Raw genomic sequence first — 25,376 nt, forward strand, 5'->3', positions numbered from 1 at the left:
ACTTAGCCTACAGGATTTGATCAGTAGGTATCAATTAAATATAAGTATCAGTCTCTTTTTTTAAAATTTTTATTTATTTATGATAGAGAGAGAGAGAGAGAGAGAGAGGCAGAGACACAGGCAGAGGGAGAAGCAGGCTCCATATGCACCGGGAGCCCGACGTGGGATTCGATCCCGGGTCTTCAGGATTGCACCCTGGGACAAAGGCAGGCGCCAAACCACTGCACCACCCAGGGATCCCTAAGTATCAGTCTCTAATCTAAAGACTATCAGAATCACCTGTGAAACTTTCAAAAGCTACAGGTTGGAAGGATTGCCCAAGTTCTACTCAGCAGATCTAAGGGTGATATCCAAGTATTTCTAGCTTAACATATTCCACAGGTAATTCAGTTGAGAATCCGAGGTTTAAAGAACGCTTTTCCTAAACTAGACTTCAACTAATTTTGCTTAAAAGAATAATATTGCCAGATTTTTTTTTCCATGAGGGAGGGTTTTCTTCCCTGGGCCTCCAAGACATTTGAATCCTTTTTTTTTTTTTTTTAAAGATTTTATTTATTTATTCATGATAGAGAGAGAGAGGCAGAGACACAGGCAGAGGGAGAAGCAGGCTCCATGCAGGGAGCCCGACGTGGGACTTGACCCCAGGTCTCCAGGATCGCACCCTGGGCCGAAGGCAGGCGCTAAACTGCTAAGCCACCCAGGGATCCCGACGTTTGAATCCTAAACTGGGCTCAGGCCCTGCACTTCCACTCTGACTAGAGAAAAATCATCACCACCTTTATGACTGGCCTTCCTATCAACCCAACCATGTGTGTTAATTACATTTTTAACATTTTTCTGTACCTTACAATGTTTTGACATCTTAAAAACCTTGCTGGTAGAGGTGGGGGATGGGACAGGGACCGGACTGCCCTTCCCAGGGCTCGCTAATTCCTAAAAATGATAATCAACTTATTGGGAGCAGCCTCTCACAAGCAAACCAATCAACTCCTTTAATGCTCACAGACCAAACCAATGATTTCTCTGGCCCTAAATCATCCCAGGGTCAGGGACCAAGCAACTAGAGACCACCCCTATAGTCCAAAGCCCACCAGAATTATTCAAACTAGCCAGTCCTAAACTGTTTTCTCAGGTCTGCCTTGCCTTTCTCAAGGAATAAAGGCTCTGACCTAGGCTTTCCCCTGTCTCCTGACCAGAACCTTCCCTGTGGTCCCATGTAGGGTGGCATACCCTCTTCTCTCTGGAAATGTAATAAATTCTTCCAATGGCATTGGCCGCTGTGTGTTGTCACCCACTCACCCTTATTAATTAAAATTCTGCAGTATAAATGAGACACTCTACCCCAACCATGCCTCTGTGCGGCCACTCTTCTTGTGCTATTTATTGAACTAACCCAATCAGAAACTGTATTACAAAGTAACTTCGGTTTCCAAAACCATACAGAAAAAGGTCTTGGTAGTCCTATTCACATTTGAAACTCAACACTCAGCACCTAAACGTAGTGTGATCCAGCAATTGTAGACTTAGGTATATACTCAAGAGAACTAAAAACACACAACTCCTACCACAATGTTCACAGCAGCATTATTCAAAACAGCCAAAACTCCAACTGATGTGAAGAAAGTGGAATATCCATCCATACAAGGGAAGCTTCATCGGCCACTAAGTGAAGAACCAGGGGTGTCTGGGTGGCTCAGTCTGTTAAGCGCCTGCCTTTGGCTCCGGCTGTGATCCAGCCTGGCTTCTGGCTCCACAGGGAGCCTGCTTCTCCCTCTCTCTCTCTCTGCTGCTTCCCCTGCTTCTGCTCTCTGCCAAATAAAACATACATATAAGAAAACTGAAGAACCAATTCATGCTACAACATGGATGGACCTTGAAAATATTACGCTAAGTAAAAGCTGGACAAAAAAAAAGGCTGCATATTGCACAGCAGCATTTATAGAAAATGTACAGAATAGGCCAATCCCCCAGAACAGTGGTGTGCTGGGCAGAGGGGAACGGGGAGTACCTGCTCCTGGGTGGGGAGGGATTTCTATTTGGGGTTATAAGATGTTCGGGAATGACGTGGTGATGACTGCACGACCTTGGGAATGTGTGAAAATTCATTATACGCTTTAAAGTTTACGGTAAGTTACATCTTAAAAGCAAATCCAGCTAAACGTATTATCGTCGGTCCAAAGCTCCTCCTCCTGTGTTCATTAGTTCGGTAAACGGAACCACACTCCACTCCAGAGGCTCAGGCCAGAAAGCTAGAAATGTTAACCCGATCGCCCAGGTCCTTTCTCACTTTCCGCACCGACTTCCACTCGGGGCCAAGCTCACGTCCGCGGACTCCAGCATCTCCCAGGGCCTCTCCCGGCCTCCGGCCTGGCCTTTCCGGATTCCTCCTCGTGCGCCGACAGGGTCTCCCGCGGACCTCCGGGCTGGGGCTCCGGACGCTACCGGCAGGTGGAAGGCAGGTGGAAGGCAGGTCCTCACACGCAAGCCCGCGGCGCACCCTCGGGCGGCACGTGAGCCCACCCCCTGGCCTCTGCTCGCTCGCTACCACCTGGGCCGGGAGGCTCTTCCGCCCGGTGGGCCGCGCTCGGTGCGTCTCCACACCACCCCTCGGGCAGGTACGCTCCGAGGGGCCTCCCCGGCCTCCGCAAACATTTCCCGTAGGAACCGCGGCGGACCGAGGCGGCGCCCTGCGCTCACGCTGCCTCTTCCTCAGCACCTCACAGCCTTCGCGGGGCGCCGTGCACACCTGCGGCCACTCGGGCCTCGAGCGCCGCCCTCAGCCGCGCCCCTGCTCGCGCCGCCCGGAAACGCTCCCGGCCGCGCAGGACGACGGGAAGCGGGGCTCCCGGGCCGGGCCGCGCCTGCGCAGGCGCTCTCCTCCGCAGGGGGCGCCGGTTGGCGCATGCGTAGGCGCGAGGCTCTCCGTTGAGAAGGTGCCTCGGCGGCGCGGGAGGTAGGAGGAGTCGGGTTTTAGGGTTAGGATCCTGCAGTCTGGAAACGACGTCCAGTCACCTGGGGCCTTTCTCGCCCGCGGTGTGGAGGCAGGAAGGAGCCGCGCTCGGGCGGAGGGGCCTGGGGCCGCCTGGAGGGAGGAAGGGCGAGGGGGGATCGGGTGCCCACCGGGTCACGGCCCGGGGGTCCGGCTGGGGATCGGAATTTGCCGTGCGGCTTGGTAGCTGCCAGAGTCGTTGGCGGCCGCCCCCAGGCCGAGCCCCTGCCCGCTGGCCGTGTGTCACCGGGTCCCGGGGGGCGGGAGGGTCCGCCCCGCACTGCCCACTCATTCATTCCGCGTCTGCCGGCGTAGACGCGAGTCCCCAGCCCTCCGGAAACTTGCAGCTTCCTTCCGCACATTCGGAGGGAGCGCGGACAGGACGTTCGTCGTTGTCGGACAAATGTCACAGGCCCCGTGCACACCCCCGCGGCGCGGGGGGTGGCATCTGCTCTAGCTCCCCACGTTCCAGGGCTCGAGTCAGGCGTCCAGACGCGGTTCCCTCCCTGCAGTATCCTCTCCCACTGTTCTGAAGTCTTTACAAATCAGGTGCCTAACCAGCCACAGGGAATCCAGAGTAGAATGGGTGAGTCAGTGCCCCCCTGAAGTTTTGAGCCTAGGAGGAGACAGACAGTAAGTGCATAAGAGTGTACGTGCTGATGCCCCAGAACCACCCCCTTGGATGTGATCCCAGCCCTGCCACTTCAAAAGTTGCGTGAGCTTAAGTCAGTCCCTCATTCTTATGCCGGACCCCTGGCTGTTAAGGGATGAGGGTAGAGCCCACGGAGTAGGATCGTTGTAAGGGTTACATGAGCTAGACTTCTAAAGCAATTAGAACCGTGCCTGGCACGCCATAAGCATTCAATAAATGTTACTACAAATGAAGGTAACTTGTGATAAATGCGATTGTAAAGTGTGATGATGGAAAAAAAATGGGATTGGAGAGGGTCCACTTGGATAAAGGATGAGGGGACGCTTCTCTAACGAGGTGACTCGGAAAGATGAGGATGGGGCAGCCATGGGAAGTAGATTACAGGTATGCCTGTCTGCCCCACTCCGGAAAAAAATAGGTGATTAAACGGATTACTCGGATGGTGGAGATTGCACTTTCTGTCACTGGGTCATTCCGTTTTAATTTTTTTTTTAAGATTTTTATTTTTATTTATTTATTTATTTTTTGCCAGAGAGAAAGAGCACAAGCAAGGGGAGCAACAGAGGGAGAAGGAGAAGCATGCTCCTGCTCAGGGATCCCAGGATTCCAGGATCATGACCTCAGCTGAAGGCAGATGCTTAACTGACTTAGTCACCCGGGTGCCCCTCAGTTTTGGTTTTTGAATCCCGCTAAACTGTGCCAGAGTAATCATGCCCATAAGACCCAGGCTTTGCGGTGGTCACCATTCCAGTCACTCGAGTTTAGAGTTCTTGCTAGCATGAGAGAGGGTGGAGAAAAGTGGCCCTTTTTTTTTTTTTTTTTTTTTAAGTCGCCCTTTTTAAATTTGAAAACATTGTATCAGTGATGGGTGAGCCTCCTGTGTTCATCTCATTTCTTCCCAAGTATCCAAGGGCATATTCTCTCCATTGGCCACCCTCTCCCCCGGCCCTGCACTTTTTCTGCATTTGGCCATCATCTTGTTTCTGTGGTGACTGCCCTTCATGGGACTCATTCACCAGATTTCAGTAAAAACAATACTCTTCCAAGATGCTCATGTTCCTTGAGGGGTTACTAGATCCTTCCCCTTGTGTTGTGTTGTGTTGTGTTGTGTTGTGTTGTGTTGTGATAAACTCCCCATGAGTTTGTTGTCAACCAGGCTGTACCTGAGTATTTGACACAGGTATTGTTATTCTGAGCACTTTGCCCATACTCCACATCCTCTTGTACCTTCCTGGAAGAAATGGCATAGAATGCAGTGTCTGTCTAATAACATTTAGATGTTTTTGATTTTTCACAGATGTGACATTAAATAAATCAATGTGCTTTACCATTATGGAGATCTTGGAGAATCACCCGAACATGGAGTTCATATGTATTCTATCTCAGAGGCATCTGTTGGACCACAAAAGCTCTCAGATGTGAACTTTGAACGTGCTGTTTTAACAGGGACTCAATCTGAACAAAGACATTTTGAATCCTTATGAAGGGAAAAGCATTACTTTTTGCTCAGTTGTGCAAACTCTCCAGGTGTCCTAGTGAGAAGCTAAGAGGAGCCTTCATGGAGCTGCAGGTCTGAATGAGGCCCTGCTAGGCTCATTCTCGGCCCCCCAGATAGACCTCACACCTCAGAAGACCACCCACAAGCCTTAAAGCTGGTCAGAGGATGGATGAGTCAGATGATGATTTTAAGGAACTCTGTGCCAGCTTTCTCCAAAGGGTGAAAAAGAATGTCAGCAAGGAAGTGTTGGGTGAAAGGAAGGGACAAAAGGCCTCAAACAGCACTCAGATAAGCAAACCCAAAAGGACCAAACCAACTGGGACCAGGGGCAAAACCCTTCCAGGCCTGAGGGAGAAGAAAACTCGGTCTGGCAGCCAGGCCCCAAGGACTAAAGAGCAAGGGGCCCCCAAGCAGCAGGAGAGTGAACCAGCTCCCCCCAAGAACGGAGAGGGAAGTGTGCTTGCCTCCACTCCACTCCAGAAGGGTGCACAGACCACCCAGACAGGTAACTGTGCCAGAACCACTGCCAGGATGTTTGCAGAGGTGGTGGTACTGTTTTTAAGCAGGGGTCCGAAAACTTTTTGAAAAGAGCCAGAGAGTAAATTATTTTGGCTCTGCAGCCCCAGTCTCTGTTGCAGCTTCTCAACTCCCTAGACAATATGTAAGCAAATGAAAGAGCTGTGTTTCAACAAAACTTCATTAAAAAAAGTCAGGCAGCCTGCCTGAGGACCATAGTTTGCCAACTCCTGTTTTAAACAATGGTCATAAAAAATTTAACCCCTGCGTGAATATTCTACATGATTATGTTCGGGGCCCTCTGCTCTTTTAGAGGTTCCAATTAATGTTTACATTATGTAGTTGATGCAAGTTACGTGAACACCAAAAATAATGCTGCTTCTCTCATTTTCTTGAATTCAGTCCAGAGTGGGTAAGTCATGGTGGTGCAGGCCAGTTGGGTAAGGCTACTCAGAAGGCGGTAGGAAGCTGCCAGAGAGGTCTCAATCCCCGAAGAATCTCCAGGTCCTTCCTTTCTCCTCTAAACACCTTTGTTCTTTTCTTTTTTCTTTGTTCGTTTGAAGCGGGTTTCTTACCCTGCTGCCCTTGGTGTACTGAACCGTATGTTTACCATGACTTCTTCAAGCAGAACTGAGAACCAACCTTGCATAGGATCTTTCGGCTCCTGGGTTCTACTTCTAAATGTTTCTCACCTTCACTTCCTGATCTTAAATGGTATTTTTTATTAGTGTGGTCAACATGCTGTCTCAGTGGAGTAGTGGTAAAAACTTAGCTCACAGAGACTGTTGTAAGGCTCAGTAGTGTTACTGAAACGTCATTGGTCCTTCATGCCTCTTTGGGAGCAGTGAAAGTTACACATGATTCCCCAGAAGACCACACCCCCACACACCTGTGAAACTGGCATAAAACTGCCAGGGCTTCATGAATCCCCGCCAGAGGCCATCTGTGGACCCTGCGTTACAGGAGGACTTCTGACCTAGGAAGATAAAAATGTTTGTCATTAATATTTCTTTAATAACAGCTTCATAGAAAGAATTCACATTCTATAAAATGCACCCTTTTAAAGTGGACAGTTGACTGGTTTTAGTGTAGTCACAGAATTGTGTAATCACTATCACTAGCTAATTTTAGAACATTCTTATCACTCCAAAAATAAACCCTGTGCTCATTAGGAGTCAATGCCGTGCCCCTCTGTCATAGATATTTATGACAGGTCTATTTATATTACCTCCAACGGTGAGGTTACCAATAGTTGGTCCTATTCACAGTTGAGAGTTAAACCTAAACTAGTTGGTAAACAACCCCTTGAAACTTGGGTTCAGCCTGTATCTGGGGGAAGAGTCCTTGTTTCTCCAGCTAGAACAGATGCCTGTGAATATTTTCCTCCTTGCCAGAGGCTGCTCCGGACAGCAACTCCCAGCCCCCTCCTTCCTGTCTGACAGTGACAGCGCCAAGTCCCTCCAAAGCCCGGACGGCAGAGTTGGTTGTACGGCGAATGCAGCAGTTCAAGAGGGCAGACCCCGAGCGTTTGCAGCATGCTTCAGAAAGGTGCTCCCTGGAGGCCACGCTTGAAGAAAACACCCCACGGGGCCCTCCAGAGGAGATGACAGCAGGGAATGGTATGATGGGAGTTTTATATATTCCCATCAAGGATAAGTTTGAACCCTGGAGAAAGAGGGGCAGGAAGGAACCCGCATTCTTGAGTTGCGTGGTCGGGGTGGGTGCTCTGGCTGGCACCGTACCTTGGCCACTTCATTGTATTAACCAGAGAATGAAGGGTCCCTTGGGTCATTTCTCATTTAGCTTCTTTGACAAAGTACCTCTTCCTCTTATTTTGACTTTTTATTATATTTTTCCCATATAGAAAGGTCAAAAAAAATACTACAATGAACCCCCATGCCCTCAACCTGTATTTAACAATTATTAACATTTTGGCATGTATTTTTTATTTCTAAGTATATCTGATTCTTCTATACCATTTCAAAGTAAGTTCTAGATGTCATGATGCTTCCCCCTCATACATCTCCTACATGATCACAGTGCTATTGTCACACTTGATTCCATAATACTGCCTGGTGTCCAGTTCATATTAAAATTTCCCCACTTGTCCCAAAGACAGCCTTATAGATGGTTTCTTTTTTTTTTTTCTGAACAAGGATTGGTCAGAACCATAAGTCCCACACACTGCATCTGCTATAGTTCAGTAGTCTTTTAAAGTCTAGATTCTAGAACGGTCCCCTTGTCCTGTTTTTTTTTTTTTTTTTTTTTTTATGATACCAACTTTTGGAAGAGTCCAGGACAATTGTCTTTTTAAATTTCCCACTTTTAGATTTGTTTGATTGTTTCCTCATAGTGTCACATAACCACTTCCTGTAGCCCTGTGGTATATTACGTGTGAGTAAACCAGAGGTCTGGGGGGCCTTGGGTGAAGGCAGCAGGCACCAAGCATGCAGGTGCCATGCAGGTGCCGTGCACTGCACCCTCCACCACCCCAGGAGGCACGTCATACCCCTGGTTCTGTTCTTTCCCCCCCAGAACAACGTGAGCCCTCCTCTCTGGTGAAAATACACAGAAAAGAAGTAACTAGGAAGAAACTGTGTCGATGGACCTGCAGCTACAAACACATAGTCTCCTGGTAGTGGGTTTGCAGAGTTCACCCTGGGAGCACTGAGGATTCTCAGGCTACCTCTAAGGTCCACACGGGCAGAGGGGACATCCACCATTGCATCACCCCCTGTGTCTCCACCGGGGTGCATTGGAGTTGCTCAGCTAGGACACGAGCTCAGCACTTGCCCTGCGTGTGACTCGGTTGTTTGCATTGACCTTCAAAGCATTCCCAGTAATGCTCAGGGCTCGAGACAGAGAAACCATTTCTTTGTTGAGAAAAAAATAAGGCACCAAAATGAGGTGCGATACTTTTCTGGCTTCGGTGGAAAGATAGGCCACAGGAATATTCAAGAACTGGGGACTTCGGAAGGTTTCCGCGTCTGTGAGTGCCAAGGGCCTCTCTAGTGAAAGGTCATAGCAGTAGGAAAGGCTGAGCTTTGCAGGGGAAGCCTGTGCTCCGTGGAATGGGTGGCAGCTCGAGCAGGAAGGGACAGGAACGGTGCGTCCGCCAGGGCCTGGTTGCGACAGTGGCCGAGGCGCTGCCACCTCATGGGGCCTGGGAGCAGTGCACAGCGGGAGGCCTTATGGGCGGCTGCCCGGTGCTGGGTGATGGTGGCCACGTGTCCGCCTGGTGCTGCAGGAGTGTGGGCAGCAGCCCTCACGCCCCTCCCCCCCCCCCAGGGCCGGGCTACGGGCTCCCCGTGCTGGAGAGCACCCTGCAGCAGGACCTTGGGCCCCACCGAGCGGCCGCAGCCACACCAGAGGGCAGCCTGGAGGAGGCGGGGCTGTTCTTCTGCCAGATCTGCCACAAGAACCTCTCGGCCATGAACGTGACGCGAAGGGAGCAGCACGTGAACCGGTAGGAAGACAGACTGGGCGGCCGTGACCAGAGCACCTCTGCATAGGCCTCAACCTAGCCCTGCCATTTCATTGGACAGCTTTATTGAGCTGTGATTCCCGTATTATGCAACTCATCCTTTTATTTATTTTTTAAAGATGTTATTTATTCACGAAACACAGAGAGGCCGAGACCCAGGCAGAGGGAGAAGTGAGCTCCCTCCGGGGACCCGATGCGGGACTCGATCCTGGACCCAAGGTCATGGCCTGGGCCGAAGGTGGATGCTCAGCCACTGAGCCCCCCGGGCGTCCCAGGTCATCTTTTTAAAGTTAACAATTCAATGGCTTTTATTTATTATATTCACAGAATTGTGCAACCATTACCACAATAAGTTTTAAAATATTTTCATTACCCTAAAGGAGACCCTGTCCCCATTAACGTTCACTGCTCATTCCCCCACTGCCATCCCCTCGCAGGGGCTAATATACTGTCTCCGCGGACTTGTCCGTTGGGGACTAAGCAGAGTCACGTAAGACGTAGCCTTTTGTGTCTGGCTTCCTTCCCTCAGCGTAGTGCTTTCAAGTTCAGGTTGGAGCACGGATTGGAATCTCATTCCTTTTTACAGCTGAATAATATCCTGTCATATGGACAGACCACGTCTTGTTCATCTGTATAGATTGTCTCTGCCTTTTGGATTTTGTAAATAGAGCTGCTGTGACCACGTGTTTCTCATGTTAGAGTATCTGTTCTCACTTCCTTAGGGTACACATTGCCACTGTTTGCCATGTCCTTGCTCACTTCAGCCAGCAGATACCTAAATTTAGCTTTAGAAGCTGACTGCAGGCTATGTGGAGGAGTGGGCTATGGCAGGACAGGCTGGGCCCACGGCCTGTCCATGCTGACGTGGATGCATGTTACTGGGGAGAAGGTTCTCTTATGTTTACTGTCTTCCTCCAGGTGCTTGGATGAGGCTGAAAAGGCACTGACACCCTCCATACCTCGGATCCCCGAATGCCCAATTTGTGGCAAACCCTTTCTCACCCCAAAGAGCAGAATCAGCCACTTGAAACAGTGTGCAGTGAAGATGGACGTCGGCCCCCAGCTCCTGCTCCAGGCCGTACGGCTGCAGACAGCTCAGCCTGTCGGGGCCTGTAGCACACAGGCATCAAGGTGAGTCAGATGAAAAGGAGGAAAATAAAAGAAATACTTGGATTGTTTCTTTTTAAAGCCTTTTGTAGTATTAGAGAACAGTTGAGCCCGAGAACCCTCCTTGATTCTGGAAATGAGATGTGAGGAGAAAATCCGGCAGAGTCTCCACCAGGACTGAGGAGGAGACAGATTCTGTACCCTCGAAGGCCTTGAAATGGTCCACGCAGGTGTCTTCTGGAGGAGGGAGGAATCTGGTAACACACCTGATTGCGTCCTTTCGCATGTGGTATGCCACAGCTTCCACCTCCGTGCAACCCGAGTCTCCTACCATTTGGTGAAGAGGACTCAGTGAGTTCACACAGTTGGTGAGACAGAAGCACAGGCCTTTTTTTTTTTTTTTTCTTTTTTTAAACGTGCATGAACTAAATGCTTACATGTTACAATAGGAGGTCTTTCTCCTAGCTGGTGCAAACCACAGGCACATAAGCAGCTCAGCTCCCCTCCCTACTGCCCGTGGTGCTGTGGATGCCGCGTTACAGGAACCAGTGTAGGCTCTGCACTTCTGTAGGTTTGGGACTTTTTCAAGAGCAAAGGGAAGGCCAAGAGTGGTGGCCCTGTTTGTCCTGGCCACTGCCTTGCACACAGGTTGTGGGCATCTGAGCCAGGCCCATGGTGAGACTAGGGTGGGCACAGGTGGGTTCTTAGCTGGTGAGCCTGTCCATATCGTAGCACATCAACACTAGCATCTCAGAATCGGAAGCCTTAAGGCCCTAGCACAGACATTATGTAAGCCGTCACTTGCCTTCTGCGAGGACTGGATGGAAACCACCTACTCAGATGAAATATATCTGCTTTTTAAATACCTCTGAGAAGGGACACCTGGGTAGCTTAGGGGTTGAATGCCTTTAGCTCAGGGCACGATCCCAGGGTCCTGGAATCGAGTCATACATTGAGATCCCTATGAGGAGCCTGCTTCTCACTCTGCCTGTGTCTCTGCCTTTCTCTCTGTGTCTCTTATGAATAAATGGATAAAATCTTAAAAAAAAAAAAAAAAAGAACTTTGAGAAGAGAAACAAGATGTGTGTGGGTCCTTCTAGAAGGTTGATAAAGTAGAAAAACTATAGCAAATGGATACCCTCACCAAGGCTTCGAGCCTCCTCTGCCAAAGGCCAAGCCTGGGGTGTATGGAACTCTGGAGTAGTCAGATGCTGGGACAACCCCTTGCCTTCTGGGAGGCTGTGGTTATCGTGTGGGGTTCCCAGGAACTTGAACAGAATTAGGAGTTGCTCAGATCTTCCGAGGTGATGCCTGAGATTCTTGAGCCACCCCTGGCCCAGGAGAAAGCATGAGCTTCTATAAAGGGTGCTTTTCGTAGCATTCTGACAGCTGGGTTTGAGCTCCCAATTTCTCTCTCGCCTTTGCCCTCCTATTTCTTGCTTAGTCTGTTGGGGTTCACCAGGTGGTCTAGGTTTTCCAGCTGGAAAATTCTTTAAGCCAATCTCCAAGTCAAATGAGCTGCTGCTATACACTGACCTCCAGGCTGGCTGACCATGTTGGTAGTGGAAGCTGGGAAGCCTTTCCTTCGGGCCTGGGGCAGAAGCGATGCCCACAGGCCCTGCAAGAGAAAAGGGATCCTGTCATGGCCAGTGTGGCCAGGACTGCCTGAGGGGCACCTGAAGGATTGATGAGCAGAAGTTGGTGGAATCCAGGAAGCTGACTCCACCAAAGGGTTTGGCCACACCTGGAGTGTGCAGGTACCACTCAGAGCTTGATACACCTGCCAGGAACTCAGTAGGGTAGTGTCACATGGAAGGACCAGACCTCCCCTCTCTGGGGCGCACTGAACTTGGCCCAGGATCATGTAACCTTAACATGAGGCAACAGGATGAGCACAGTGAACTCCCAGAGCCATTGATGCCTCTGTCTAATGGGTCTGTGTTTATCCCTTTTCTCTTCCCAATACAGAGGAGATGGGGTCTGGGCCTCTCTGGTCCAGCAGGGATACCCCCGCACAGGAAGTGCTCACACCCTGGCCTCACTAATCTTTCTGTTTGGCTGCTTTTTAAGCTTCAACAATCACGGAGGTTTAAAGCGGAAGGGAGCCACCAATAGGAAGGAGCTGCAGAAGAAGCAAAAGGTCAGCGAGCCCGAGGTGCCATCTGAAGACTTGCTTGTGGCCATGGCTCTGTCCCGGTCCAAGATGGAGCAGGAGGCCATGCCCCCTGTGCTGAGACTGGAAAGCGCTTTCTCCGAGAGGATAAGACTGGGGGCAGGTAGGTGCGGCGCCAGGCTGGCACAGCCTCACCACTCCTGCTGGGCCTCAGGGTGTGGGGCAGCTCTGTCACTGACCCTGTGCTTCCGTTCACCCCAGAAAAGAAGAGTCGCAAGAGGAAAGCACCTGCCTGCCCTCCCCTGTTGTTACTCCAAGACCTGGAGACCACAGGGAGGCAGACCGAGGACCGGGTGGCCCAGCTCTTTGCGGAGGAGATGGAGCTGTCCAGCACACCGCCACTTCCTGCAAGCAGGATCCTACAGGGGGAGCTGGAAAAGGCTGGCCAGAGTCTGCAGCCCCCCGGAGGGAAGAAGAACTTTCTGTGGGAGGGCAGTGCCCTGACTGGAGCCTGGGCTCTGGAAGCCTTCTACACCACAAGCCTGGTCCCTCCCCTGGTGCCCCAGCGGTCTGCCCCTGCCGAGGTATGTCCCCCGCTCTGGGTGCACAGCGGGCTCTGGGGAGAGGCTGGCAGCCAAGATAGCAGGATGGGTCATCAACAGAAAGTCCGAAAAGGAAGGAAGGATAGGAAGTCAGGCGTGCCGGCTGTAGCGTGTTTGTCTGTACGGCAACTGATGGCTCTCCTGGGGAGAATGGGAGGACCCCTGGTTCCCGAATGTATCCTGTTCCCGGAGAGTTTGTTTGAAATGCAGTCCAGGGCCCCAGCCCCAGGGGGCTGGCATACTGGAATCTGAGGGGTTGTCCCTGTGCCCGGGGTGGGGCCCAGGAGCCAGACAACCCTGATGCAGGTGGGCCTGGAGTCACTATGTACTTGAGGCCATTTAGATAACATTAGGGGGACAGGACCCTCAGAGACTGTTCTGTACATGTAGCTGCAACAGGCATGGCCTTCACTGTGACAGAGAAGCCTGCTGGTAGACGGTGATGGGAGAAAAGCTTCCCAGGGTTGCTCTGGGCTGTGGCCGGCATTCTCAGGACCCCTCTGTGTGGTGGCTGCTATAGTGGCCACAGGGTTACTTGGCTTCCTGACTTCTTTCAGGGTCTTGCCCAGGACTCCACGCTGCCACCGGTGCTGCTTGACCAGCCAGAGCTGGGTGTGCGAACACCACCTCGCCACAGTGCCCAGCCTGTGGGCTGTGGCCCCCGGAACCCATCACCCTCCGCCAGCCAGAGAGAGCACCAGGCCCTGCAGGACCTTGTGGACCTGGCAGGAGAGGGGCTGAATGCCACCCCGTGGCCCTGCAGTGGGGGCTTGGCCAGCTCAGGAGTGGCCGCAGGTGAGAACCCAGATGGGTCGCCAGGGCCGGCCCTGCCCTCCCACCCTTCCTCCCTATGGCTGTGGTGGGACCGGCTAGTCCTTGTGGTGTGGGGACAGCTGCTCCAATCTGAGGTCTCCTGGCTTGTCCCCAAATAACGGGGAGAACACAGTCTCTGTAAGTGCTTTGGATGTCGTACAGGTGTGTCCTTCACAATTTTCTCCAACTTTAAGCAAGGACAGAGCCCTTTCCAGAGCCAGTAATCAGGTAAAAAGCATCTTCAGGGAGCCTTTGGGGTAGGCCAGCTGACACCTGCTGGCGTTTCCCAGAGATTGACGTTGCCAGGAGGTGATTGTTCTTTTGATACCTGAATCCTCCTTTCAGGGATGGATGGGTCGTCCACTGGCCTTCCACCGACTGGGTTTGTCCTGCCACCTGAGAAGCATCTGGAGGGGGGCAGCCAGGCTTCGGTAAGCACCGGGGCACCTGCTCCCCACTTGTGGTCCTGTGCTCTGCACAGTCCGCTCACAGTCAGCCTCCAGAGCCGCACACGAGTCCGCTGGCCCCAGAGACAGCCCTTGACCGAAGCCAGCCGAGAGCCCATGGGAGCCTCCTATCCCCCTCGAGGGCTCTGCCATGAGGCTTTGTCCCTCTGTCATTGAATTCTGAGGGTACCTCAGCCAAGCCCTTGGAGCCTGTTTGGTCCTGAGAGCCGGCAGGGATCCCCATTGCTCTGGGAGGTGGCCCCAAAGTTTCACTCATTCGCTCCGGACGGACTGCCTCTCTGATGTGCAGGTCCCTAGGTGGCCTCCAACTAACCCTTCACGTGCTGGAAGTCGGGCTTTCATCCTGTTAGTGTAGTGGCATCAGCTACATTACCTCATCATGGTCTACCTGGCGACTGTGGCATGTAGTCAGAGGGGGACCGAGACTCCCCTCAGCTGGGTACCCGAACATCGTGGGCTCAGTGTCCCTGCCTGACGCATCGGGGCTGCACACGGTGCTTGTGAAGCACTCAGCCCTGTGTGCACCATGCTTGGCCCAGCTGTGGCCTCACTGTGGCCATTGTGCCTCCACTTGCTCGTCCCTACCCCATGTGAGGCCAGGGGACTGGGCATAATGGAGAATTTGGGAAAGAAGCTAGCGTGGTGCTGTTCTGCACCAAAGAGAGCCTCAGGGCAGCCGGAGGTGGGAGCCAGCATGGGAGCCCTGTGCACAGGAGCTCAAGGCGCTCCTGAAGTTGGGGAGCTTGCTTGAGCCAGTGTGCACCCTCCTTCCAGCTCACCCTCGGTTTGCTGCTGGCAGACTTCAGGGCCATGGTCAATAACCCACACCTGAGTGATATCCAGCTTCAGACGGACAGCGGGGAGGTGCTCTACGCACACAAGTTCGTGCTTTATGCCCGGTGCCCACTTCTCATGCAGTATGTGAGTACGGCCCATGCTCCTTCTTTCCATGCCTCCCCCACACCTCTGTGCACCCCCCACACGTGCACCCACCTCCCTCCTCTGTTACACTTGCGGCAGTGGGGAGACAGATTCCAGGTGAGGAGGTGGTCCGAGGAGATGAGTGGAGGATTGGGGAACATCAGATTTCTCGATTGAATCAAAATCCATTTTCTGTAGAACGGTTCCCTTTTCTTCCATTTCTGTAATTATGAGGTCATCGACTTCTTGAAGGCTGAGCTGCAGACACATCTTTCTGTGCTGACCTGTACTGACATGCATCTGACTTGAATGTTGTGCTGCGGCAATCTGGAAGCCAGCTGCTGGTCTCCACCAGAAAGTTCTAGTGCCTCTGATGTGTCTGTCAAGAGGGAACTAATGGGGTGTTTGAATGTCTTTCACAGTCTGATTTTGCAAACAGAAGTTTGAGGGCCTGACCAGCAGGGGGGTGGGACCTGGCCAGTGCTGGTGCTGGGACATACAGCTCTGTGTTGCCCCACATCACACCCATGTTTTATTTCATTCTCAGGTGAACAGTGAAGGCTTCTTTGCTGTGGAGGATGGCGATCTGAGGAGTCAGCGTGTGTTGCTGAGTGACGTGAGCACCGAGGCCATCCATGCGCTCCTGCACTACCTCTATACCGCGGACCCTGGCGTGCCTCCCCAGCTGGCCCCTGACCTGAGCGCTCTGGCCCACAGGTCCGAGTGTCTTTGCCATTTACCTTCACAGCATCTCACGTTAACTGCTGAGGATCAGCAGGTTGGCGGTTCACAGGAGGGTCAGGCCTGCGTCCTTCCTGCCCTGTTAACCCCAGTGACTTGGCCTGGGACATGGTGACTGGCAGTCTGGCCGGAGCGGACACTGGCAGGAGAGCCCAACACGGATTGAGGACAGCGTCTGCTGGGTCTCGTGGCTTTTAGCTCCCTGGGTGTGATGAGAGGGTGGTCCTCAGCTCAGCTGCCCCCAGACGCTGCCTCTCTTCCGTTGTTCAGCGACAGAAGCTCAGTGAGGGCTGTTCTGTCCCACGTCCCAGAAAACAGAAGTGGGTAGAGTGTCTAGTGCAACTGCCATGGGTTAGCACGTATCCCGCTCATCCGCACAGCATCAGGAGAGGTGGCAGGTGGCTCCACAGACAAGGTGTTCTGTCTCCTGACGAGGTTGAGGGCCCCTGGGATGAAGCCATATTCGCCCAAGGCCCTGGCATAACCTTGGGTGCTCTCCTAGGAAGGGATGAGCTCAGCCTCTGGGGTCCTGATGTAGCAGTCAGACCAGGGAGCCTTCAAGGAGGGTACAGGCTGGCATGCCCACTGGGCCGGGCTGACTGGGACAGGTCTGGTCTCTGTGGTTTGCGTCAGTCACAGAGCCTCAAGTGCCTTTCAAGGCAGCATGCTCTCCTTGCAGCAGCACCATTCTCTTGTCTTCAGCTCAGCCCGATGCGCCCCTTTGGGCAGTGGAGTCAGTGAGCCCTGCCTTAAAGGTCCGGGAGTCTCTTCTCAAGCTCAAGGTGCTGGGGTGTTGCTGGCTGAGAGCACGGCCTGTGTCTGCTGGAGAGCAGGGAAGGGGTCAGGACCGACGGTCCTCACCTACGCTGGGGCGCCCAACCACCGCGTCTGCAGGGTAGTGATGCGTGGCATTTCCTCTTGCAGGTTTGGTGTTAGTGAGCTTGTTCTTCTGTGCGAACAAGCATCTGACATGACAGATTCAGAGGACACACTGTGGAAGGAGAAGGAAGACAAGGATTGTGAAAGCCGCGCGGAGAACTTCCAAGAACTCTTGAGGTCCATGTGGACAGGTGAAGAGGAAGAAGCAGAGGCTTTGATGAAACCTGAGGGTTGTGAAGAAGACAGAGAAAAAGTGAATGAGGCAGAAATGGAAGAAATTTATGAATTTGCAGCCACTCAGCGAGAGCTGCTCCGGGGGGAAGGGGCTCCAGAGATCAAGGAAAAAACGGACCCATTCGGGGAGGATGGTCCAGTGTCCATGCAGATCTTAGGAAGTGACCAGGTTAGCAGACAGCCAGAAAATGCAGAACAGATGGAATCGTCTGGTCAGGGAAGAGAAGAGGCCCCAGCCAAAAGGAAGAGCACAAGACAGTCCATGCCCCTGCTGCTCAAGGGCCAGGGCGCGGGAGAGAAAGCAGGCTCCCCGGAGGGAGCGCTGGGTTGTTCCGGCTCCCCTCGCCCTTCTGGAGGCTGCGGGCCAGGGAGAAAGGAAGGTGCTTTCTGGCGCTCAGCTGATGCTCCTGAGGCCCGGCTGTTTTCATCAACTCCCAGAAGATGCTCTGGACCATCCCAGATAATGAGCCATCTCAAGGAAGACAATGACACCATCTCAGGAAAGGGGACGGAGAGCGCCTGTATCCCCGCTCACCAGCAGGTGCCCCCATGGCACCTGCCCCTGTCACAGCCCCCTCGGGGCCAGAGTCTCAGGGGTGAGTCACCCTTTTCAGTGCCCCAGTCACAAGGCAGAGCTTCCAGGGTGGCCTCCCAGGACTCACCATTGAAGCAGAGGAAGGGCAGGAGCCTCCTCACGTTATTTAAAGATCCAGGTGTCCAGAAGGGCGAAGAACATAGTTCCCTGTTGGAATGCAGAAATAAAGGGATTCTGATCTCCCCAGAAAAATCTCCTTCCATTGACCTAACCCAGTCAAAACCTAGCTGTTTGAGCTCCAGATCTCAAAATACTCCATCCAGCAAGAACAAAGAAGATGAGATTATCCTTTTATTGGATTCAGATGAAGAGCTGGAGCTAGAACAAACCAAAATAAAGTCAGTTTTTAATGGTCCCTTGGAAGAAAGGAAAGTTCTAGAAGTTAGCCCCAAGCCTTCTGAGCTGTTTTCTGTGATTGACGTTGATGCAGATCAGGAACCTTTCCAAAGTCCAGCTAGAGGAGAGACTTCACTGCAGTGCGGGGATGGGAGGCTGTCAGGGAACCGGGGCTCTGTGGGGAGCAGAGGGACCCCTCAGCTGCCGTGTGACCCTGACAGCGGCCCTGAGGGGGACAGCACCACGGATATGTCATGGTTCGTGCCTGCCACCCCACTGGCCAGCAGAAGGCGTGACTCTTCTTCACAGACCCAGATAACAGGCCTCAGGTCCCGGGCTCCAGTGGATCAGACGGCTGAGGTCAAGTGCTGGACCCCATTAGAAAATAGGGGTGTGCCCGAAGCTGCAAGCCAGTGTTCTGTCATCACACCCCCCGTGTCGTCCTCAGGCCTGGTCTCCGTCAGTGCAGGCAGCCCCGACAGCAGGAGCCCTGCCAGGCCCCACCCTGCGCACCCCCAGCGCTGCTCTCCGGCTCTCTGTCCCATCTCCCATCTGGCCGATTTCACTGGGCAGCCCCATGGGTGCTCGCCGCCAGGGCCCAGCCCACCGAGTCAGGCCATCACAAGTGAAGTCGTAGAGGTGGAGGACAGCGAAGACGAGCAGGAGGCGGCCTCCTGTCAGGCCCACAGCAGCCCCCTGCCGGACAGCGACCCTCCAATTCCGGTGGATGAGTGTCATTGGCATGTGGAGCCCCTGTCACCCATTCCCATTGACCGCTTGAACCTTGAGCGGACAGGCCCCCTGAGCACCAGCAGTCCGGGCAGTAAGGCAGGGGAGGCTCCAGACAGCAGTGGCTGCAGCTCCCCGGCCCTCCTGGGCACCCCCCCTGCCCGAGGGAGCTGCACTAGCCAGAGGAAGTCCCGAGAGAGGTCCCCTCGGGCCAGCGTGCCGGCGAGCAGCAGGCTAAGCTTTTTGAACTCAGCTCTGTGGGACGATTGGGATGGAGAGGAACAGAAGTCTTCAGAGCTCCTTCCTCCCGCCCAGATACTGAGTGATGCTGCTGCTGCTCAGAAATCAGAAGGGTTGGAGACGCCAAGTGAGTAGCGGGGAGGGTGGTTGTCTGTTAGGCCGTTTTATGCTAAGGGGCTGGAGGGGGTGGCAGGGCTGTGGTGAGCCTCCTCCCCACCCTCCCCTGCAGAGGGAGAACAGGCTTGCCATCAGACATGTTGCTTAGCCAGTTCCTAAACCTGCCTGGATCCCCTGGCTTGCCTGGGCCCTTGCTAAAAACCCCCAGCTGTGGACAGTGCTTCTGAGAGGCCAACACCTTAAAGGCAAACACCTCAAACACTTTAAGGCAAACACCTTAAAATCGGGCAAGTGTGGTTCCTCACAGGGTTACACGGAGTGCTGCCATTACGGCCCAGCAGCCCCACCCCAGGGAGCTCATCCAGAAGAGGGGAAATCAGGACTGATCCCTTACACAGACTTCGCAGCAGCAGTCCTCACAGTAGCCACAAGTCCATCAGCTGACAAACGGATAAAGAAAATGTGGTCCATCCATATGGTGGAGGATCGTCAGCTGTAAAACAGGTGTTAGCTCCTGGGTGAACCTTGAACACACGATGCTCAGAGAGGCACAAAGGACCACAGCGTGTCACTGTGTTTATAGGGAATGTCCAGGGTGAGCCAGTCTGTGGAGACAAAGTGGGTGAGAAGTTGCCAGGAGCAGGGGTCAGGGGAGAATCAGAAGGGTGCTGGGTACAGAACTGCCTTTGGGGACAGTGAAAATGCTTTGGAGCTAGAGGTGGTGCTTGCATTGTGAATGTATACTAAGTGCCTCTGAATTGTTCACTTTAAATTTTATGTGAATTTTCCTCTCAATTAAAACAGCAGCCAGTGGGGTGAGTGTGAAGCATCTGCCATGTGAGCCTCGGCCCTGCCTCATCTGCCACCCCCAAGCGCATGGAGGGTGCACTTTCCCAGCTCATGTTATTATAAGAGGCAATCAGAGCCCCTGTGTCAGCCCCTGCCAGGCAGCCCCTGGGAAAGCTGGGAAGGGGCAGGGCGCCACGAAGCTGTGACTGGTCGCAGGGAAGCGGACTGTGGGCAGAGGATCTGCCTGCATCCTGGTGTTTGATTTCCTCCCCAAATTCAAAACCAGCTGGGCATGACTGACCAGCACTCCCAGCCTTGAATGGGGATCAGAACTGCCTGGAGAGCTTTGTGCAACATACGTGGCCAGGCGCCTCTCCAGAGTAGAGACCAAGAATTTGGATTTCTAACCAGTTCCCAGGTGGTGCTGTGAGACCAGGGACCTTGGTCTGAATTTGAGGTGGGCTTCCAGGAGGTGACAAATTTTCGCAAATTATATAAAGAGTTCTGTGCTTTATTCGGGAGAAAGCCTATTCTCATTGGAGTCTCAGAGGGCTCCGTGCTCTTAAAAAGGATAAGAACCGAACTCTATATATTCCTGAGTTGTTTCATTTGTCTTTAAAGTATTGATTCCTTTTTTTTTAAATAACAGCCTTGTTGAGCTATTATTCACATACCATAAAATTCACCCTTTAAAATACACCATTCAGTGGTTTTTAGTACATGGACACTGTCCTGCAATGGGGGGCCGGGGAGTCCATCACAGGAGTGAAGGAGCAGCACGGCGACTACAGTCGTTGGTATCACAGCAGCGCATGGTGACAGATGGCAGCCACAAAACCACCAAACCATACAGTTCAGTGGTTTTTATTACCTTAGTAGTATTGGGCAACCATCACAGCTAATCCCATAATGTTTTCCCCTGCCCATTAGCAGTCACTCGGTGCCCCTCCCCCTGAGCCCCCAACAGCCATGAATCTATCTGCTTCTGCCCTGTTCCACAGCGTCAGCACTGCACAAGGCTGTGGCCCTAACCACGTGTGATGCCTTCCAATGGGAAGACAGTTTGGGAGTCTCGGTGAAGGGGCGGTGGAGGTACCGCTCTCATGGAGCAGAACGGTGGCTGGGCTTTGTTCAAATGCAGTATTTCTCTTGGTGATACTGCTGAGCTCAGAAGAGGTAAATCCAGGTCCCTCGTGCTGAAACGTGTTTCTTTTCTACCTAGAAGGTGCTCATCGGAAGAACTTGCCCCCGAAAGTGCCCATCACCCCAATGCCAAGGTACTCCATTATGGAGACCCCGGTACTGAAGAAAGAACTGGATAGGTAAGTGGTGTTCCTGAAAACTTGCCCACAGGTGGTCCACTCCCTCCCATGTGTGTCCAGGCTGAGGCCAGGAGCTGAAGGACCCGCCGTGGGGCTCTGGCAGCAGGAGCCGCTGGGGGATGGGAGCGTGTGCGACTGCTGGCTTTCCCCACACTGTTCCCCAAACCTCCAGTTCCCTGAGGAGCTAAGAGATGGGACTCCAGGTCCCCATGAGTTGATAGGTCTCCATGTGCCATGTGGATGGAGACGGGGCCTTGGCCTTAACAGCCTGAATAAGAAGATCTGATTTTTTAAAAGAACTTCAAAACTGTCACATCCCAATCAATACTGCTCATCACCTTGGGCACCAGGGCTGTTATCACTACCACCATCGCTAAACCTGGGAACGGCCTTTCTGGAATATTCTTCAGAGTAAGCTCAGTTGTATGCAGAATAGACACCCCTGAAAGCTCACAAAAGTCAGGCATTTAAGATTTCAGTTCTACAAAGTCATTATTTAATTTGCTGATAACTGTTTGCTCTGTGCTGTTTCCCCATTTCAGGTTTGGGGTCCGCCCTCTACCCAAACGCCAGATGGTCCTAAAACTGAAGGAGATATTCCAATATACTCACCAGACTCTGGAGTCAGACTCTGAGAATGAGAGCCAGTCCTCACAGGTGCTCTCAGAGGCTCCGTGCAGCCAGACCCACGCCAGCAGGACCTCCAGGGCTGCTGGCCGTGCCCAGCTGGGGGCCACTTCTGGGCCTCTTCCCCAAAGGTCCAAGGGGTCCACTAAGACCAAGGGCCCCCGACATCAAAAGCAGCAGCCTGGTGGAAGCATCCCTCCAATGAACCTGTCACAGGCAAAGGAGGAGTCTCCAGATCCTGATGGTGACACCCAGCTCCCTGCGTCCCAGGAATCAGTGGCCTCCTCCATGGACAGCAGTGACAGTTCCTTTAGCTCACAAAGGTAACAAGATGGGAGGATGGGGTTAGTGGTGTCATAGGTCCCCTGACCATGGGATCCATGAGTTGGCATAAGCCAGGCCTGATGCTGACATTGAGAAAGCCCATTGCCTTCTGAATTTAACCCAAGGAAAACCCAGTGGGGCTCAGGGCAGTCCCCTGTGAGCCTCCTGAGCAGACCGTTGGAGCACCTGGAGCACCATGTGCTCACCCCACCGGATGCTCTTGGGAGGGGGGCTGGCTGCCAGTAGTCGACTGTGGCCGAGGGTCAGATCCTGCTCAGGCTGGCAGCTGGCATACCAAGGACACAGCAGCCTGGAGCTTCCTGCAAACCTCGCCCCCCGAGGCCGTCCATGCCGGTGTCAGGCTCCCCAGGGGACACAGAAACCAAAGGGGTTCCTGGTCTCGGGGTGCTGGAGAGGAGTGTCACAGAATGTTTTTGTCTGGTTCTTTTCAGTTCTTCCTGTGAGTTTGGAGTGGCCTTTGAGTCTGCAGAGGATGAGGAAGGTGAAGAGGAGGAGAGTGCATCCCAGACAGCCGTGCACGCAGCAGCCACGGAGGAGGCCGTGAGGCACTACATCCGCTCCAGGCCGGCCCTCTACCGCAAGGTCCTGCTGTACCAGCCCTTCGAGCTGTCAGAGCTGCAGGCCGAGCTGAAGCAGCAGGGCATCAGTGTGGCCACTGGGAAGCTGCTGGACTTCCTGGATGCCCACTGCATCACCTTCACCACTGCTGCGGCCCGGAAGGAAAAGCTCGAGAGGAAGAGGCGGCAGCTTGCAGCCAAGAAGAAGGGGACAGAGCCAACAGGCCGGTCCGCCCCTCCCCACCCCTGGCCGTGAGCAGCCTGTGAGGGTCTGCAGCCCCCCAGCAGCAAGCCAGGCTGCTGTGGGCGTCTCTGGACCTGGGGACCACCTTCACCCGCGGTGAAAGGGGCCATAGCACCGAGCTAGGGCAGCTGTCCCCAACTCTATTTCCTGGAATAGTGTTCAGAGCTTAGCACCTCCGTCAGCACCCACGTTTGTCTCCCTTTAACCCTCGCCAAGCCCCTGGGTGCTTGAGAAGGGCTGTGGGCGGCCACCAGGTGGCCAGGGTGTCCTCGTCCTGAGATGGCTGTCCGGGGCCAGCGGGGCCCTGCCCCGTCCTCCTTCCCAGCACTCGGGCCATAATCTCAGCCTCCACCAGCACACTAGGTGTCCACCAGCCTCTCGCTGCCTCAGGTACTCTGCTGGCCCAGCCTTCCTGCCCAGACATCTGTCATTGTCACCAGCAATCTCCAAACTGGGCAGAGCAGGAGGGCCCAGCACAGCTCTGAAGGGCCCAGAATACGCATGTTGTTTGTTAACCGGCTTTGCTGGTGTGTGGTAAGGCTGTCTCCAGCCTCAGGGGCGGCGTGGGGCGCGGGACGTCCAGGGAAGAGAGAAAGTTTGTGTCTCTACATCCTTGTGAATGTCCCGTCTGTTTTAAATACAGTGCAGTCCATTTTATATGATGTGCAATAAAAACAGGAAGGCTTTACAAGCATCTTCTGGGTGCCAAGGAGGGCAGCTGGCCACGAGCCCCCTCCCACAGCGCCTGCGCTGCCCCCAGAGCCCTCTCTGCAGGAGGCTTTTGTGCTTGCCTTTCACTGCAAGGGTGACTCAGGCCCTTGGGAGGTGGGAGGCCACTGGGAGTCCTTACCTGGCTTCACTGGACGAGCAGCTCTGGGCGCGCTGGGCACCCTCAGCCCTCACAGGCAGCCCAGCCTGGCAGAAAGTTACCTGCCGCAGGTTGGTATGATGTTGGTGGAGGCGGTGAAACAGGTGAAAAGCCACAGGCCAGGGAAGGGTGGGGGGAAGCGAGCCCTGGTGGCCAAGGGCCTCGCTGGGCCAGGTCTGCGCCATGCCCCCAGGGGCCAGCGGGGGTCCGAAGGGGCCTGGCCAGCGCCAGCGCCCCAGCCCAGGTGAGAGGCAGGCAGGGGGCTAAAACCAGCACCGCAGTGAAGAAACCGCCCCAGCCAAGACCTGGCAGCGTCCGGGCCTCTCCCAGAAGCTGGGCCTCCCGGCTGGGCAACTACACCCTGAGGCCCAACTCACGGCCGAGAAGGAAGCGGCGTGGCGGCGCTGCCCTGTCCCAGCACCTGCTGCAGGCCGGAGGAGGGCCCGGCCGGGGGGTGGACAGACGCTCCCTTCCAGAAGCTCTGCCCAGCCTGGTGAGCTGCACCACACTCCTGTTTTGCAGCGCTGTGTCGCCACCTCCCAGGCCTGCCCCTGCCTGTGGCTGGCCCGGCCCTGGTCACTCAGGCCAAGGGGGGCCCAGCCCAGCTGGAGCTCTGGCGAGCAGGAAGCCTCGGGCTGCCTCGGCTCTGGGAGGACAGAAAGCCCCGACGGGGGGCACATCCGTGAGAGACCCCACACACACACTGGCGCGCAGAGCTCGGAGCCATGGGCAGCCCTGCCCGGCAGTGGCCCCATGAGGCAGAGGGCAGAGCTGTGGCCCAGGCGCCAAGACTCCCACGGAGGAGGGTTTCCTCCCGTGCTCAGGACGCCCCAGTTGTGCAGGGGGCAGAACGGGCCTCTCGGCCTCTTTCATGTGGGCCTCTTTCATGTGACGGATACCCACCAGGCCCCTGCGGCTTCCAACATCCTGTGGGCGGCCTGGTTTCAGACGCCCTCCCAGCACCTCAGGCCCGGTGAGCACTGCGCCAGCTCCAGAGAGGAGCCTCGGCGGGCTCCTCGAGGGCGACCCCATGCATCTCCGGTGGCGGGGGCACAGAAGGGTGTCGTTGCCTGGCGCATCTCTAACCTGCCGCTTCCGTCTCCGCCCCCCTGCCCCCCATCACATGCACACCGCTCCTGAGATTAGGCTGACAGGAGCACACAGCCCCTCCCACCTCCCTTTATCCACAAGCTGCTGCCTCATCTGAACCCACCACCCTCCTGCTCCACAACCATCCATGGCTCCCAGGTGGCTTGCTTAGGAGAATCGCACCCACCGCTCGGCTCCCACCTCATCCCCTGCTTCTCTCCAAGGCTCCCTCCCTGTCACATGTCCCTCCCATGTCCCGTACTCTTCCTGTACTGTAATGTTTCTCCTGTTGTCCACTCTGGGCATGCCTTCCCCCTCCCCCCTTTGCGCTCAGTGCCACCCCGGTGCTGAGGCCGACCTCTGGGGCCTGAGTGAACTGCCACACCCTGCTGTTTCAGGGTGCAGCTGGCCTGCCTCTGGGGAGCCCCTGTGGGGTACAGCTGGGTCGCAGGTGCCTGCTGGGTGCTGGAGGGAGGAAAGCAAGGGGGAGTAGGCAGGATGA

General features: G+C 54.3%; 1 protein-coding gene and 2 long non-coding RNA genes across 6 annotated transcripts; 1 reads left to right on the forward strand and 2 right to left on the reverse strand.

Annotated features, from left to right (window-relative positions):
* Window positions 1-525: 525 nt before the first annotated feature.
* Window positions 526-2,828, reverse strand: LOC140598098 (uncharacterized). Its single transcript, XR_012000227.1, has 2 exons — window positions 2,009-2,828; window positions 526-1,808 (listed from the first exon to the last, which is right to left on the reverse strand). It is a non-coding gene; the product is annotated as an uncharacterized lncRNA (long non-coding RNA).
* A 3-nt stretch (window positions 2,829-2,831) lies between these two features.
* On the forward strand, window positions 2,832-23,605 carry SLX4 (SLX4 structure-specific endonuclease subunit). 4 transcript variants are annotated; one of them, XM_026003001.2, is made up of 15 exons: window positions 2,832-2,953; window positions 4,939-5,644; window positions 7,050-7,274; window positions 8,944-9,121; window positions 10,058-10,270; window positions 12,317-12,522; window positions 12,621-12,943; window positions 13,519-13,756; window positions 14,120-14,205; window positions 15,016-15,162; window positions 15,710-15,879; window positions 16,828-19,043; window positions 21,045-21,144; window positions 21,687-22,094; window positions 22,548-23,605. In XM_026003001.2, the coding sequence occupies exons 2-15, from the start codon at window positions 5,305-5,307 to the stop codon at window positions 22,927-22,929; spliced, it is 5,232 nt and encodes a 1,743-aa protein (XP_025858786.2). In that variant the 5' UTR covers window positions 2,832-2,953; window positions 4,939-5,304; the 3' UTR covers window positions 22,930-23,605. The 4 variants fall into 4 exon arrangements, with proteins under 4 accessions (XP_025858786.2, XP_072607466.1, XP_072607467.1 ...); XM_072751365.1 differs by having other exon boundaries at window positions 2,853-2,953; window positions 21,048-21,144; XM_072751364.1 differs by lacking the exon at window positions 2,832-2,953 and adding an exon at window positions 3,453-3,575.
* LOC140598103 (uncharacterized) lies at window positions 6,358-17,006 on the reverse strand. Its single transcript, XR_012000232.1, has 2 exons — window positions 15,235-17,006; window positions 6,358-6,631 (listed from the first exon to the last, which is right to left on the reverse strand). It is a non-coding gene; the product is annotated as an uncharacterized lncRNA (long non-coding RNA).
* Window positions 23,606-25,376: the final 1,771 nt, after the last annotated feature.

Source organism: Vulpes vulpes, chromosome 3, assembly GCF_048418805.1.
Source record: "Vulpes vulpes isolate BD-2025 chromosome 3, VulVul3, whole genome shotgun sequence".
NCBI lineage: Eukaryota > Metazoa > Chordata > Mammalia > Carnivora > Canidae > Vulpes > Vulpes vulpes.